Genomic DNA, 17,247 nt, shown 5'->3' on the forward strand with positions numbered 1-17,247 from the left:
TTTTCCAGGGCCCCTCTCTGCCACAGCTGGGAACCCATCTCCTGTGTCAAATTTTGGCCAATCAGGTTTGGGGACTGCTCATCCCATCTGCACAAAACGTTGGCATAACAAGATCAGCAGTGCCCATGCTACGCTGATTATATTTATTGCTAACTTTGTTTGCTAAACCTGCATCTGTTTTGATAACCTTGTACAGCAGTGATGGCAGGCAGTGCAAAATCCATTTGCTCACAGCCACACCAGAGAAATTTCAGTATTTCAGGTCCCTCCATTAACAGAATTGCATTATTTTAGTGTTATTTCTATTTCTTCTGTTGATATGAATATTTTTTTCAGTGTCTGGCCACTATTTACCAGAAATTCTCAGAGCAGTTTTAGTATGAGCTTTCTCTCCAACACGATTTATCTGAGCACACCTTCAATTTGTTCATAGTTTTGTAGAATTTGTCAGACCAAAACCTTAAAGCACTTTTAGTTAGCTGCTGCTGGCACTGGAATTACTGTGTCTCAGTGGAATGCAGATCCCAGATCCCAAGCACCCAGATCCCATTTTTCTGCCTTAAGACAATGAACTGCTGCTGTCAGCGGAAGAACCCAAAGCAAGTTCAGTTGAAGTATTGACTCATTTTACTTTCATCCTGCCTTCATCCTTATAAACAGCAGGGGTAGGGTTTTTTATGGGGCAGAGTTTTAAACTGAAAAAGGGCAGGTTTCGTGGGATAGTGGGAAGAAATTCTTCCCTGTGAGGGTGCTGAGACCCTGGCACAGATTGGAGAAGCTGTGGCTGCCCCTGGATCTCTGGAAGCATCCAAGGCCGGGCTGGACAGGGCTTGGATAGTGGAAGATGTCCCTATCCATGGCAGGGAATGGAATTTCATGATGTTTGATTAAAAATCTTTCCCAGAGATAGAATGGGATCAGCTTTAAGGTCTCTTCACACCAAACCATTCCATGATTCTGTGATTCCAGGGCTTGCCTCAACCCCAGCCCAACCCTGCAAAGTTTAAAATTCCTCTGACTGTGGCACTTCTACAGCCTGTGGGAGGAAGAGCCTATTCTTGCATACAAAAGGAAACTCTATATTGTTTAATAGTTTGATTTGCTATTATGTGCTACTGCATAAGTTTTATTTTAATATCATGTAACTGCTGTGATTGCATTTTTATAATTGGTGCTCTGCCCCAGAGGAGAACTTTTTGAAGAGTAAAAAATGCTACCTAGGTGCTGACTCAGAGAATTCACAGAGTGCTTTGGGTAGCAGTACTTAAGCAAGAAGATTTCCAGCAAAGGTGCTGCAGGTGCTGAAGAATTCAAACTGCCATATCAATGACGCTAATTAATGGTTCATGCAACAAAATAGAAAAGAAAATTAAGGTAGTGAATTAAATCCTGAAAGCAAAGTCCCATACAGAGTCAAGCTGAGATGCTGACAACCTTCTTAAATTTTGTATATTCTAAGAAGTCCAGGCCTACATTATGGCCACATTCTGAACCAAAGAGCTGGTGATGTAGCAGGGATGCTTTTTGCTGTCCTAAATAGGCACGGTTGCCAATTCCATTGCCAAAGACTCAGATTTGTAGTACATGAGCTTTTAGCAATAGTGAGCCTGTATGAATTTCACTGACATTCCTACTGATTTCACAAAATGCCAATCCCAGCTGACACGAGGAATTGTCATTTAAGAGAGAAGTTTCACAGACTCTCCCTTTAACTTCAGTGTTTCAGATGCCTTCCAAACTTCTCAGATACACCACAGGGTTGATGGCAAGAAATGACAGATAAAAAACTTCCAAATAACACCTCTTTAAAAATTTAAAGCTCCTTTAAAGAAAGATACTGTATTTATAACTGCTAATGGTAAAAGTGAATGACTGTTCAAGAGACTCCTTTTTAATCAAACATCATGAAATTCAGATTGTAAAAACATACTGAGACTGGCAATATTTTCAAAGCCCAAAGGTTGTCACTATAGATGAGAGACTTCTGCTTGGAGCAACAAATAACACATCTTCATCTGAGAGACGTGAAAAGGGTTTGATGAAATGAATGTGCAGAGTTGGGGGGTTTTGGTTGCTAGTTTGTTTTTTTTACTTTGGTTTTGGGCGTTTTTGCCCCCACTCAACTAGGGAAATAAATCTTTCCTACCTCTCTTTGTGAGATCACCTAAACTCTGCCCTTTTAGAGCCTAAAGCAGCAAGGCCAAGAAATACAATTTCCATGTGTGATTTATAAAATTACACCCTCGAGTAGACTGGAAGAAAATTCATAATATATTAATTGAGTGAGTAATCATATGACCCCATGGACAAGACCTGCAGTGTACTGCTAATTATTTCATTAATTAAAGTACCTTTGTCTTGAGGTGTGTCTCTCAATTTCAAAACCATGTTAAAAATAAATTTCCCTGCCAAGTTTTCTGAAAATGCTTTTGATGATTAAAAGGAAATTATATTAAAAATAGACTGTGCTCTTTACCTTTATAATGGAAATCATATTTTGTTTTTCTCTCAGAGATTCCACAGAGGAAATGGAAACATTTTCATCCAGCAATGAAGATCTTTTTTTGGAGGTGTTATATGTACTGCCATAAGTTTTGCATGGCAAATATTGCTATTTTATACAAAATCACATTTTTTATAATATTCCTGTCTCTTAAAACATTTATTAAATCCTTCTAGTACTCTTAAAATCATGTTTAACCCCCACACTAATTTTAGAATAGAACATTCTGTATAAACACACTGCTAGAATACAGATTTGATGCTGGGACAGAGTTGTCCAAGAAAACATTCACTATTGTCACCAACATAATTCTTAGCACATAGTCATTTCCATTTTCAAACTACAAGTGGGTTTTAAGTATAATAAGTAAGGATTGAGGAAAAATCAGTTAAAATTCTTTATCCAAGTTATTTTTCCCTTTTACTTTGGAATCAAAATATTTTTGCCTTCATAACTTTGACTTGTACGATTGAAACATGGACCTGAAGTCATGCATTTTCCATCAAAAAATATTCAATGTATTTTACTGCTCTGTGCTTAAATCATAGCAATGATGAGCTATATTTGTGTTCCCAGAAATCACTGTCTTGAATACGTACCTGTTAATATTTTCTTCAAACCACATTTAAAACACATTTCTGCTGGAGTTTCCAACGTGTGCCAGCAGAAGATGGATTGAAAGGAAGAACTGTGAGATCTCACCTTCAACCTGTCTATCACATTCCCCAGGTGTGAATCTAGCTCAGCATCAGCTGACAGCACCTTTCCCCCTTTCCCTCCACAAGAAAGCCAATAACAAACTTTTCAAGGTTTCCAGAAAGTTCTTCAGGTATAAATGTGTCATTTTATAAAAGCCTCTCCTGCTTACTTTCGAGCATGTTAGTAGTACTCTCCAGGAGAGCTTGACTTCTGAAAATAAATGTAATTTCCCACCTATTTTTGGTGGACAGCCATGGAAATGTGTTATAGAGAAACAGTGCAACAGTGTGTGGAAATGAACAGTGGTGTGCAAAGGCGACATTTTCTGTGTTTAACAGATGTGATCTGAATGAAGAAGTCAAAGAGTGCATTCTTCTAGAAGTTGTGCTCAGTATCTGAAAGCCAAGTGAGCTATTTTGAATATTTCTACAAAATACTACCAACTTCTCATACTTCAAAAACAGATTACTGTGGGGTCATTCTCACTAAGGTTTCCTTTCCTATTGCAATTGCTTTCACTCTTCCAAGGGTAGCGTGCAACACTATTTGACTTCATGGGATTACAGACTGCAATTTAAACCCCAGTATTAAATGGTGGGGAAAGAAGAAGAACTGTGAGGGCATGAGATAAAGGGAGAAATGAGGGGAAAAAATGAAGAAAAATGTGAACCTACAGTTTAAAAATAATTTTTTCCTTTTTTTTAATTTTTTTTTTTTTATTTTAGGCACTAACTGTCTGATAATAGCTTTCAATTAAAATTGTAATTAATCAGGTTAACCTGCAAGGGAGTAAATAACCCTGCCATTGTGCAGTGCTGAGTTTTCCATTCATCTCTTCCACAATAAAAGCAGGATGGATCTGTCTATTGGCAAAGCACACTGAGGCAAAGCCTGCCTGCACTGACAATTTATTGGCTTTTTTCTGCTTTGGCCCTCGGGGCAGTGGCCAGAGCACAGCCCTGCAATCAGAGGGGACACTGTCCCTGCCACCACCCCTGGTGACACCAGCCTGGGATTTACACCCAGCTCGGGGTGAGGACAGGGTGGGTGGGATGGGGCTTCAACTGCAGCATCCCTGCCACCAGCCTGGAACCATATCATCAATTTATGGCACGTGATTGCAGGTTCTGGGGATTTATCACCCTTTTCACACACTTTTAAAGGATCTGGATGAAATATGGTGGAGTGGATGCTGCCAGGCCCCTGACTCCTGCAGGGCTGCTGGCCTGCAGAGGGGATGGCAAGGCAATATCCACCAAGGGTGATTTAGAAGTGTATAAACACAAACTGAGGGTTTATACCACTAATAAAGCCTGCCCAGAGGGCTGCAGCACGCTCCCTCCCTGCAGGCTGCCACACAGCCGTGAGTTTTTCCAGATAATTCTTTCCTGGGACTGCAGGATCTTTCAATTTATTGATTACATGGACGAGTTTATCTCATGTGTCCAAAGTGCTTGGAGCTTTCAAGCTCATCCCTGTCTCTTCTGAGAGAACAGAAGGAGATGCACAAAACAGGTGTAAAAGCCCAGGTGCAAAAGCCACTGGTAAGTAAATTAGTGCATAAATTTCCTTTTACAAACAATTACATCCCAAATTGCACAAATTCATTTGAGCCCTTGTGTTCCAGTACCCAGCAAGTACTTCAGCATTTTTTTTTAAATTCATTTGTTCTTTGATTAAGAAACATACTCATTTTTATTTCATGAGCCTGGGCTATAATGCAAAAGGAGCCAAAACTCCGACAACCACTGCTCTGTGCAGGGAGCTGTGATCACTCCACTCCATGAAAGATCCAAGGCACAGAGACCATGAAGCTTTTACAGCCTTTAACATCAGGCATTAATGCTGATCTGGCCATAAGGCTGAATTTTGGTATAACTTGTGTGCAACTATGAAAAAAAAAAAAAAAAAGCAAGCTAATTTTAGCAGGAGGGGCAGTGAGAACACAAACAACTTGTGCAGAAAGGCAAAGAGGATTTTCTGCCTGGCACTGAAGAAGGTGACCCATTTCCAGTCCTCCCAAGAAGGCCAGTAATTCTACCTGTGCACCTGAGCTGGGTTTAACCTCTTTCTGCTGAAATCAGGACTAATTGAACCCTGGAGCCTCCTGCTCCCAGACATTCCCATCCCAGACCCAGGCTGAGGGAACTGCTAATTGCTACACATGAGATTATTTTCATTTCCTCCAAATGCACTGGTTTAACCACACTTGCATACCTGGGAACCTGTTAATTACTTGGTAGTGCTTTAATGAGTTATTCCTTTCAATTTCTATCAGGCAGATTACAGTGGATGTACGGCTTTGTCTGCCACAATGCAACAAATTATTAGTAAATATCTTTTCTTTCTATGGTGTACATACACAGTAACTAAAACATACCAGAATCCCTCATAAAAGATCAGATATTTGTGTATATATATGCTCATCTCTCTGCAATATATTCACATCATACATATTAAAAAATAGATGTATCTATACATACACACAATAACCATATTCATATACAGCTGTATTTTATTCCACACAGATCTGTGAAAAATTTCCTACTGGGATATACAAAGCAGCTGTGCATAATTAGCCTGGCTGCTGCTTGGCTTCTGCTTGGAAATTTAAATATTGACATTACAGATGTTTCTACCTAGTTCATATCCATTGCATTTACAGGCCAGATTACAAAGGGTTTTGAGGCAGCAAGTGGAGTTTTGCTGAAATGCAGATGATTAATCCCAAGAAAGGATGGCTGAAAGTTTGCCATCAGCAAGTTTTCAAGTTTGCCCAGAACTGAACATATCTGGAAGGAAAGGAACTTAGAAACTGTTCTGCTGAGTTATACCCAAAGCTGGGCATTCCATCTCCAGTAGGAACGACTGGGGAAAACCTGTGAAACAGGCTGGTTTATCAAATACAGGAGTTTTTTGTATTCTTTAGCTTCTTTTGAGTCAGAGGCTTCCTCATCCACAGTTTCATTCCAATTATTTTGTTTTCCACAAAAGATCATAGCAGTAAGTTTCATAATTAAATATGTAATATTTGACATTTCAAATCTCCTCTAAGTCTGAGTATTGCTGAGAGTGGCAGTGCCCTGAATCAAAAAAGTTCAGGTTCAAAAATTCAATTTTGAGATAGTTTTTAGGTGAACTGTCTGACATATTTCTGCTTTGCAGGTCAGATCTGGAGATACTTCTAAGTTTATACTGCAAAAATCCAGCTCAATAAAATATCAACCAATAAACACTTATGCACAACGCTGTAACTTCTGTGACAGAAAGACTCAAGTGTCAGCCTAGCCCTGGTGCAGGCAGAATCAGAAGACTGAAAAACTCCAGATTCTACTTTTACCTTAATTAAAAGGTATTATTTCCTTTCCTATCCTTTTCTAACGGCTCTTTGTGACTTTAGAAAAAAATTTAATCTTTCAGCAAAAAAGAAAACTTGTAAAAACACCCTTTGGCTTCCCTCTGTCCCCTGGGATTTATAGGTCAAAAGAAAGAAGACTTTGAGACTTCACCCAATTCAATGCAATTTGATTCATTTTACAGCTTTGGCAACCTTCTTCTGCCAGCAAGGATTGCAGGGCACAAATAAAGAGAGTCTGGAAAACAGTACCAGAATATTTGAAATGTATCAGAGCTGGCAACAGGTGTGTAAAACTCAATGATGCCAAATTTATTTTTGCCACTTTGCTAGGCCAGCTGGCCTTTTGTTTCCCTTTCATGGACTCTTTTGACTCCATCTATTATATACAATTCCATTTCTATTAATCTGTGTATTGAACTTACTGTTAGGTTAAGTATAAAAAAAAAAAACCTAACAAACCAACCAAGCTGTCAGGTTGTTCTAAATAAAAAGGCACAATTTCAGCACCAGTTTTCATTTACCTGAACCACTGCACTATTTTCTAGTGCAGAGCTGCCAATGATACTCAGCCCCTTCCTCGTGCTTTATCCAGCTCTACAAATTACTATTTTATGATACTGCAGAACCCTCTAGGCTATTCTTCTTAATTCCTTCTGTTTCCTCTCTAAATGTCTCCAAGTGTCCCTTTATTTCCAGCAATTATTTATAGACATCTGTCAGTCCAGGCTCCTTGGCTGGAATGCAATGGATCCAGGCTATTGTGCAGCACAGAAAACAAGTTACTTTCTTTAAATGCAATTCTCAAGCAATTTTGCTAAACCACTGCAGTTAAGATTTTACCCCACTGGGTTTGCAGCATATTGTTGTAAGTCACGTAATGTCAGATGTGTTTATAATAATTTCTGTCAAGCGCCTCCAGCAAGAGAAATGAGGTGGCTGCCAAGTTCATTTAACCCTCCTCCGCTTTGCAACCTCTAAAAGTGAGATATCCAAACGTTTCTGCCTGCCTATGGAATCCATGGGATCGGAGCCACCCTCACTAATGTGCTCAGGTGAGGCTGCTGCAAGACACAGCTCCTCAACCCTTGAGCTGGCAGCTGGGAAAATCAGAGATCTACAGGAAATAAACTGGGTCATAACTCAGAAAACAAAAACATGAGAAATCAGCAGTGCAGCGAACACAAAACCCATTACAGCCAGTCCAAAAATTGCCATCAGTGTCACTGAGTCAGGCTCAGCCATTATTTTCCTGGTACATATATGCTGACTGCAACCCCATCCAGAAATGGGAGCTGGTATAAATAAAAAACAACAAATCAAGCTGGTTCTCCTGTCTTCAAACAGTTTCAACTGGTCTTTCAATTTATTTATTTATTATAAATAGCCTCCAAGTCTGCAGTCCCCCCAGGAAAAGACCTAACAGAAATCTCAGCACATCTGTGGTCACTTCAAGCACACATTTGAGTGTACTTTGTGAGGATTTGACTCTGGGCTATTTTCAGAACTATGACAATTTTCCCTGAAAAGAGCTAATTTACTGTAACTAACTATATTATTAAATTTCCTCAGGAATGATATATCAAGAAATAAATCTGTAGCAATATCACCTAGCAGTCACATATTTTTATCATTAATTATAAGGTCTGGCAAGCCCTAGCTTGAAATTCAGATGAATACTCATTGTAATGCAGTTTATATTCTCACTAATTATAGGCAGGTACTTGCCTCTCCAGAAATGTGATGGCACATAAATTGTAGGTGTCCAAATAACCAGTGGTGTTTACTGTGAGTTTAAAAATCACACACACAAAAATGTGAATGGCCTTAGTGACATAAAAAAATCTATTTAAACACCATCCAAACCATCCTCACTGGGACTGTGCTCAAAAGGTTTTTTAATTATTCATAGACAGATTAAATAAATACAAAAATCACATGCTGTTTCCATGTTTTCTTCAATTTTGGTGGATTTATATCTCAGATAGAAGAGAATAAAGCGTCTTGAAAGGGGCTTGGCACAACTTTTCACTGTAATTTCTGTGTTGTTCCCTTATTAAAGAATTAGCTTTCAAATCATTAAGGAAAAAAAATCACTTTGTAAAACAATAAAAAACTGGAAAATATGTCCTACAGCAACACCAGGGAAGTCTAATATGAATATTCACTTGATTTTTTAAATTTTTAAGGTTTTAAGGTTTACATATTTAAGGTTTTGACACTAACTCTCTCCAAGATTTATTTATCAATAATTCTCTGCTATTCCTGATGAGGAGACAACACCTAAGTTCAATTGTGCAGTCAATAAATGAGTGGAAAGTCTCTAGATAATTCCATTGGTTTTGTGACTGATAAAATTGTGGCCTAACAGGAAAACACACAGGAATCCTGTAATAATATTTTAAGATAATAATATCATCTGAATGCTTTAAAAAGGCCCAAATACTGCAGATGAGTTTCACACTATATTTGTATCTTTCGCCACATAATTTTGCATCTCTCACGGAGTTATTGGTATCCATGGACATTTACACTTTGGTCCAGGGAGCATCAAGGCAAATCCAAGATACCTACTTGAGCACTTTTTATTTTTAGCAGAATTTCAGTGTGTGGGTTTGATTCAGAGCTTGAATGAAGCTGAAGGTGGTTTGATAAGGAATAAGGTTATGCATCCAATGCAAAGCTGGAATATGAAATGCAGGGAATTCTCAGAACTTTGGGTCTGTAAGCCAAAGCTTAGGATTAAACAGAAGATTTGATGTGAGACCTTGGAAGAGGCTTCCAAACTTGGTAATAGAAGTGAGAAGGTAGCTTTAAAGCAGAAACACATTAAGCTAAAAAAAAGGAAATTTAGAGTTTTAGAGTTTAAAATATAGAAAAAAATTAAAGTAGTTACTAAGGTAAACAAGAAGTTTAAAATGCAATACTGTAAATTTGTGTGTCATAACGTAATTAACTAAGAAAGCTTACAATATGACGTGAGTCCATAAAATGAAATATTTAAGGATTGGATCAAAAACAAATATCCATATTTACAGTATTTTATTAGTCAATAAATCCTTAAAAGGCCTTATAACTAAGGGTCTTGTGACCTTCTGAACTATGCTGTGAAGATGTGAGCTAAACTCACCCTTCCTACCTATATAGAGAACAAGAAAAATAAACTGCATCATCTAAAAACTCAGAGATCCCATCTCTAATTCATTCGAAATTCCTTCAAAAATCCCCACACAAAGCCTTCCTTTTGCAGCTTCAGAAATGAAATACAGCACAATTGCAATCCAAAGGGAAGAACTCAGGAATGCCACTTGCCAGCACATCAGGATTCGTACCAAGCTGTGCAGTGTAACCTTTGATTTGGAACAGCACGGCAGCTGGTGGGGCCCTTCCAGCTCGGAACATTCTCTGATAACCTCTGTGATAAAATAGCAGAGCCTCATGAATAATTTGAAGATATGTGCCATAAGTTGGGAAGAACTATGGAAAAGAGGACCAGGAAATCTTGGCTGAGTGGGTGCCATCTGTATAGAGAGCTGTGACTGATTCCAGCCAACCCTGATTCCGCAGGTTCCTTTGTGCACAAAATAATTTTGCAAGCACTGGTGCTCTTGACACCAGGCAAATGAGGTTATGAAGTTTAATGTGATGAATACCAGGAGGGAAGGGAGGGAGTGTAAGGGAAGGAAAGTTGAGAAAAATTATTCAAACTTTGGCCAACAGGAAAGACAATCAAAATGCTAACTGATACCTGAGTCAATACAAAGCAGCAATAGGAGAAAATGGATGAAACTATTACAGAAGAATTCACCGGAAGGTGGGCTGAGAAACTTCTCCACTGAATCAGAAGTGTAAACTTCAATATAAGGAGTGGGAAAAAAGGAAAGCAAGGAGAGTTTATGGATAATAAAAATAGAGAATTGCCAGTTAAAAAACATACTAGAGACCTACAAAAGAAAAGAGTGTTCCGCTGGCAGCCATATTCTCAAATATGAAACATTTCTTGTTTGGCTGAAAAGATCATCAATATCTTCATTACATGCTTGTCACAAGTGAGGTAAATAAACATTTACCTCAAAAATTTAATCTGTTGAAAGAGCAGCTTGTAATGCCTTTCATATCCACAGGTTTTCAGATAGGAAGGACTCTTTGTGAAAGTGCAAAATTCACCAGAAAGCTCACATAATACAATGGAAGAGTTTAACTTGGATGGTTATACCCGCATTAAAACTTGGAACAAGATCTTACTCTTGTAGAATTTCCTCATCAGACAAAATCAACAGGAAATTTAATCAGAACATTTTCCTTACTAACTTTAATTATCAGTGTGTTTTTGTTTTGTTACAATGGTTGTATCTGCATTTACAACATCTGTTTATCAGCATTGTTCAGTATTTCAATCTCCCTGACAACATTAGTTTATTCATAATGTGCTTTCCATTTATTTGTGTTATTTACCAGACTCATACTACATAAACAAATAAAAATAACCCTTCCAGTAACTAAACTTACAGGAAAAAAGTGTGAAATCTGCACAGAAATTTCTTGTGGTATTTGGTTTGAATCTTAATCGTATCCTAGGGGTTGTCTTCATTGATTCCAGAGATGAATAAAAAACATGAGCCTAAATCAAAGCTCCTATTTCCAACTAATTTCTGGGTATTTTCCTTTTACTTCTTTTTTTTTTTTTTTTTTTTTTTTTTTTTTTTTTTTTTTTTTTTTTTTTTACTGCAGAGACTTGTTTTCCAGAAATCATTACCCGTTGTCCTAAAGTTGTGCTTCTCCTGCTTCTTTTTGTGAAGGGAGAATTCAGTGAGGCACAAAATCAGCAAGAAAGCTTGTACAATATGATAATGCATTTATCAACAGAGGATTTGTTCAGGCTCTATTTACTGATCTGGGACTGGCTTGGACTTGTCGCAATAGGACAAAAAAAAAAAGACACGGACATGGGAACTCTAAGGTGAGAAGAAGAAGAAGGGAAGTTTATTCTCTGACTCTAATATTTATAGACTTTCAAAAGTGACAGTGGGTTGGAGGATGAAAGTGTCACCTCTCCAACGACACTGGACAAACTAACAGCCCATCAAATTTCTCCTCCTCCAGAAAAGAACGTAAAACAATAATTATTTACATAAAAGTGCATGAGAAACTTCATTACAAGAATGTAAACATCAGAAAGCTTAGAAGAACTTGGGAAAACCAAGCAACACGGACTCACCAGTGGCAGATCCCTCCATGACGTGCCCAACGTAGGGGCCCTCTTTGAACATGGGCCTGTTGTCGTTCTGGTCGATGACCGAGATGTCCAGGCGCACCGGGCCATCCATGGTCTTCCCGTTCATATCCACCACCTCCACTTCCAGCTGTGGGAACAGGAAAAGGAAGGAAGTCATGAGTTCACTGTCACAGTGAGAAGAGAGTAAGAAAAAAAGAGTTCTGATGAGCGTTGGTGTGGCCAGACCCTGCCAAACACAGCACTTGCAGCCCTTTCTTTTGGACCAGGCTCAGAGCAGATTTCTCCTCAAAGCAAAAGAGACAGATGTACATTCAAACTCAGATAGCCCCTGGCAGCTTGAAGATGCCATGTTGCCTAAAGAATTAACAGACCAGAGCTTAAAAAACCAAAAAACCTGACCCCTTGTAAATTTGTCCCTACTCATGTGAAGATTTGGTTAGAATTTGTTTCTTTGCTTTTATCAAGCACATCTCCAGTGGACACATATAGAATTATCATGGTAGGATTGATATTAATGCTCACCCAAAAACCTTTTTGAAAACAAACAGAAAACAAAACCATGAAAACTGAAAAAAAACCCAAAAAAGCAGGAATGCATGTACAGATTTAGACATTTTTTCAATGGTGATGGCATGAAGTGTTTGTTAGGCCATTTTCAGATTCCTCTGGGTCTTCTAATGAGGTGTGGAAGAATGATAGAACATCTTCAGTCTCAAGCAAGTGGGTATTCTCTTGATTCACAAGCTGAAGATTTGTCTTTCTTTACTTCCAAAAACTGGAAAGAAAGATCCTATTGCACATCAACCCTCCATACCACATGCAGTGCAAGGTTCCAATGAGTCACCAGGGCAAACCACACCAAAACTTCTTAAACAGAGAAATCAATTTAGATTGCAACTGTGTGCTATACCTGCAGTTCTGTCCCCTCACAAGAAATCAATAAAATACAGCAATAAACATGTCTGAGACACCACTATCATTCTCACCTGCCCTTCCCATCCCCAGACTCTAATGGAGTTAAGCCAGCCAGAAAATGAACCTGGGCTCAGATGTTAATATCACTCTCTCCCAGTCTTTCCCTGAGAAAATGGTGCCAGCAGGGGCTGGAAGTCTCTGAGCATTTTGTTTGTACTGTTAATTTATTCTTCATTGCCCTGTCTTATACCTGTGAGTTATTTATAACTTAGTGATAAATCCTGCTGGGAAAGAAATAGGTCAGAATCCTAAATCCTTATTAAAATGGATGGCTTATTATCACCTTTCTCTGGTTTTTGTTATGCTTATAAATACCTTCCACTTTTTTAATTCAATGTGTTGGGTGTGAGTAGGAGTATTTGTTATGAGTGAGACACCTACTTAGAGGCACTGTTTGTAAATAGTGTCACAGTCCATTTTAACATCTACTCACTGCTTAGCCTCACTTGTCTAGGAATTTTTCTTGCAAGCCCTTCCCAAGCCTTATTTTTTATTATATGTCTTAACAGCTTAAAGGCAGACAAATATTCTGGTTGGAATGATTCCAGTAGCTTTGGCACAGCTGAAGATTGCTGGGAGCACCTCCCCTTCAACTTCTGGGTTTGTTCAACTCTGAGCTCCACACTCAATGCAGGAATCTTTGCCATAGGATGTGATGTGGATTGGGAAAGAAAAAGTGATTCCACTCCTGAACTACATTAAAGCCAGATACAGTTTTAGCTACAGCTGGAAACTGCTGACAAAATGAATCAGAAAACAATTTGGCTTGGAAGGGACCTTTAAAGTTCATCTATTTCCACCCCCTGCCATGTGCAGGGAAACTTTTCACTGAAGCAGATTGCTCCAAGTCCCATCCAACCTGGCCTTGAAGGTTTTCCAGGGATGGAACATCCACCACATCTCTGGGCAACCCATGACAGTGTTTCACCACCCTTATTGTAATTTCCCTCTCCTTGTAACTAGTTCAAATCTCTTCTCTTTTTGCTCAAAACCACTTCTCTTTATCCTATCAAACAGGCCCCACTAAATATTTATCCCCAACCTTCCTGTAATCCCCTGAAAGGGGCTCTAAGGTCATCCTGGGGCCTTTTCTTCTCTTTACATGCAAACCACAAAGGATAATCAAGACTTAAAGAGAAATTTTACACCTCACAGCACAGAACTCCATGATCAGATTTGGGGCTGAGCACCCCAACTCTCTGAGCTTGTCCTTACAGGAGAAGTGTTCCAGCCCTCTGCTCTTTTTTGTGGCCTCCTCTGGACTCACATATCCACATCATCCCTGTGCTGAAGACTCCAGAGCTGGACACTTTATCAAAGTAAAACTGACTCATCAAAACCATGTTAATTGCTTTGGGAAGTGAAAGAATAGCAATATTTCCCTGTGAAATTCCAGGAAATTAATTTTCAAATTCAAGATAATTTGTTCCTAATCTATCTCTCAGTATCAAGTGACTGTGCTCTTCATTGGAAAGAACAAAGAATTTGCTAAATTTAAAAAACTGCTTCAGCTGCTTTATCAGAATTGTAAGTCATTTAAAACAAAGGCTGATCTAACAGTAATTTTTTGGGTTTTTTTCTCAGACTTGCACAGACTAAGGAAAAGAATAGGAGATTCATATTAATGAGTGAAATAGATTTACTTTATCTTTGCCAAGTCAACTGCATCTGAGAGCAACTGTCCAAAAAATTTGGCATGACAGGTCTGTAGGAACAGCTACATGATATCTTCTTCATTTTATTAAGATTGTCAAGGACTTTATTTTATTAATCTTTGTACAATAATTTTCAAGCCTGTCCTAAGCATTGAGTTAATTCACCAGCAGCACTGAAGTTATGGTCATCATTCTTTATATGACCAGTTTGTGAAAGAAGCTGTCTGATATTTTATGTAGTTTCTCCATGAAAAAAAATAACAAAAACACCCCAAATTAAAACAAAAACAAAAAAAATTCATAAAATCTGTTCATGAAATAACAGCAGAAGTGTATTGTTATTTCCAAAAACCCAACACATGCAAGTGAGAAAAACATTGAAGTAAAAGACAATATTAGCACTTTGAACAGGTTGTAAATAAAACTAGGTGGAAAATGAGATTGTCCCAACTAACAGAACTGTGAGATTTCAGTCTTTCAATGCAGAAGGCAAGAAAGCCCTATCTGGTTTTAGTGTAAACTTGACTGATGTAGGAAAGATACTGAATTAATGATTTTGATAACAATAAACTGTAATGGCACATTCAGAAAAGGTTTAAGTTCCTACCTGACTATAACAATGCAGCTCCAAGGACAAGCTCTAAGCATAAAGACAGATTTGAACAAATTGAAAAAAACACCAACCTGCAGAGTCCTGCAGCTGCTTATTTTGTGAGAAACTGATGCTTTCCTACTTAAAAGTTATGGAATTATGTTCATGGGGGTGGAAACTAGACGGTCCTTTCCAACCCACACCATGACTCGATGATAGTGATGAAGTCATGCTCATCATAACCTAACCTGTGATTTTCAGGAATTCTTCTAAATCCCAGTTTCATTTTTGACACAAATATACATGCAAACCACAAAGCATAATCAAGGCTTTAGGATACATTTTACACCTCACAGCACAAAACTCCATGGTCAGATGCAAAGCAGACTTTGGCTGGTGCCCCAGCATAGCTCAGGAACACTGATCAAATTAGGCACAGCAATGGAACAGGGAAAAGCAATACAAACCCCCAAACTGCAGGCAGGAATAGATTTTATCCTATCTGGCAAACTCCTACTGAACCCTCTGCCTTCTGAAAATGGATTATTTCTAGGCTTCCCATCCAATTTCCCTCAGCATATGCAAAGCAAGGATCTTTCATCGCCCCAAATATAATGATCTCATCAGAAGTTAAGCTTATTCAAAGTTGCTCATTTTAGGCTTTCTGCTTTATTTTCAACAATCTTGATTCCTTTCTACTCTGCAGTCAGCAATAACATTTACATGAAAAGATAACCAGTCTCGTTCTTACCATTACTTCAAGTAATTTCAAAGGTTTTTCTTCACAGAAGGGTTGTTTTCATTCATTTATTGCTTTTTGGTGAAACGATTCTGGAGAGCCACATTCCTTCTCTGCATATAAATGTCTATTTTCACTTTGCAGGCAGCCAGCCAATGGCCCACATAAAATTACATCATAAATTTGGAGATTTTAATAAGTAAATCTGGAATATCTTTTAGTGCTTAATTATCTTCAAAGCCTAAGACAGGTTATTTAGTCATTACCTGCCATCTAATTTTAATTTCCAATTTGTTGCCCACAGGAATGTTTCTCATGTAAGTTTTCCATTTGTTTCAACAGATGGTTTTTCTACTTGCTCCTCATCCCCAGTTTTGGATGGTGCAGCAGGAGCACTGCACCATCCAAAATACTGCGACACCACCACCTGCCCCTCCTCAGCTGGATTTATTTATTGATCAGATTAATTATTGACAATACTTGTTAGGTTCATTTATCATCAGTTTTTAAGTGTGGATTGACAGTAAGGAAAGGCAATGGACTTATGGATCTTTCATTCAGGCAATTTCCTGGTAAGAAAAGAAAATTTGGCCACATCTAGGTCATAAAATGTAGTATAGAAATTCTCTATATAATGCAAGGTTGTAGTAAAAATTTTATACAATTACCTAACATAACCCAGACAAGATAATTCAGACAAAGAGAAACTAATTACAAGTAAATTTTCCTGATTTAAGAGTATGAATAAAACATTAGCTAATAGTTATATTGCTCCATAAGAGATGGAGGAAGAGGATGCAAACCAAAAATAATCAGTTTTTCAGAGGAAAATATAATTCTTTCAACCACCACAGCATAACTGTACAGATGATGGCAGAAATCAGCACCATTACCTGCAATTAGTGAATTTCACCTGGCACTCAGAGTTAGAGCCAAGGTGGAAGGGGGTTAATTAGCCATGTAAGTACTCCAGGAGTATCTTCCACAGGCTTTACCTTGCTACTGCATCCATCTCAAAAATTAATTATTACACAGTTCCTGCAGTTCTTAGCACAACTATCTCTTAACTGTGTGCATTAATTAAACAAAATTTTTAAAAAGCTCAAGACTGCTATCACTCCAAAGTAACAAAGAATGAATTCTTCAGTGGGAGTCACTTCATTTTCTTTGATCACTTCAGATGCAAATGTTGTAGATGCATTAATAGAAATTTTAAAGAAAGAAAGAAAGAGGAATTTAATATTATAAACAGTCAAATATGTGCTTTTGTCTCTTGCTTTTAAGGCAGTGGGCTTAATACTTTAATAATTATTCACATCAGTGGACTGAAAGGTCAGGGTCTGCACCATATTTTAATTTGTGAAGCATAACATAGCAAGTTCTGCCAAGTCTATGCACTTTTGACTAAAAAGAGCCTTTTGCCTTTCCAAAGCTCAAGTTGCATCTGAACCAGTCACCAGGGGGGTTCATCTGTATGTGACTGTCAAATCAAC

The 17,247-nt window shown here is 38.2% G+C and overlaps 1 protein-coding gene across 2 annotated transcripts in view; it reads right to left on the reverse strand.

The window, feature by feature from the left end:
• CDH13 (cadherin 13) overlaps positions 1–17,247 on the reverse strand; it is a 432,177-nt gene that overhangs the window by 168,173 nt on the left and 246,757 nt on the right. For both annotated transcript variants that reach the window (XM_041458638.1, XM_041458637.1), the window contains exon 6: positions 11,776–11,920. In XM_041458638.1, the coding sequence (XP_041314572.1) occupies positions 11,776–11,920 (145 nt within the window). The remainder of the gene's footprint in view (positions 1–11,775; positions 11,921–17,247) is intronic.

This window comes from Pyrgilauda ruficollis, unplaced genomic scaffold (genome assembly GCF_017590135.1).
Source record: "Pyrgilauda ruficollis isolate IOZ18807 unplaced genomic scaffold, ASM1759013v1 scaffold13, whole genome shotgun sequence".
NCBI classification, from domain to species: domain Eukaryota; kingdom Metazoa; phylum Chordata; class Aves; order Passeriformes; family Passeridae; genus Pyrgilauda; species Pyrgilauda ruficollis.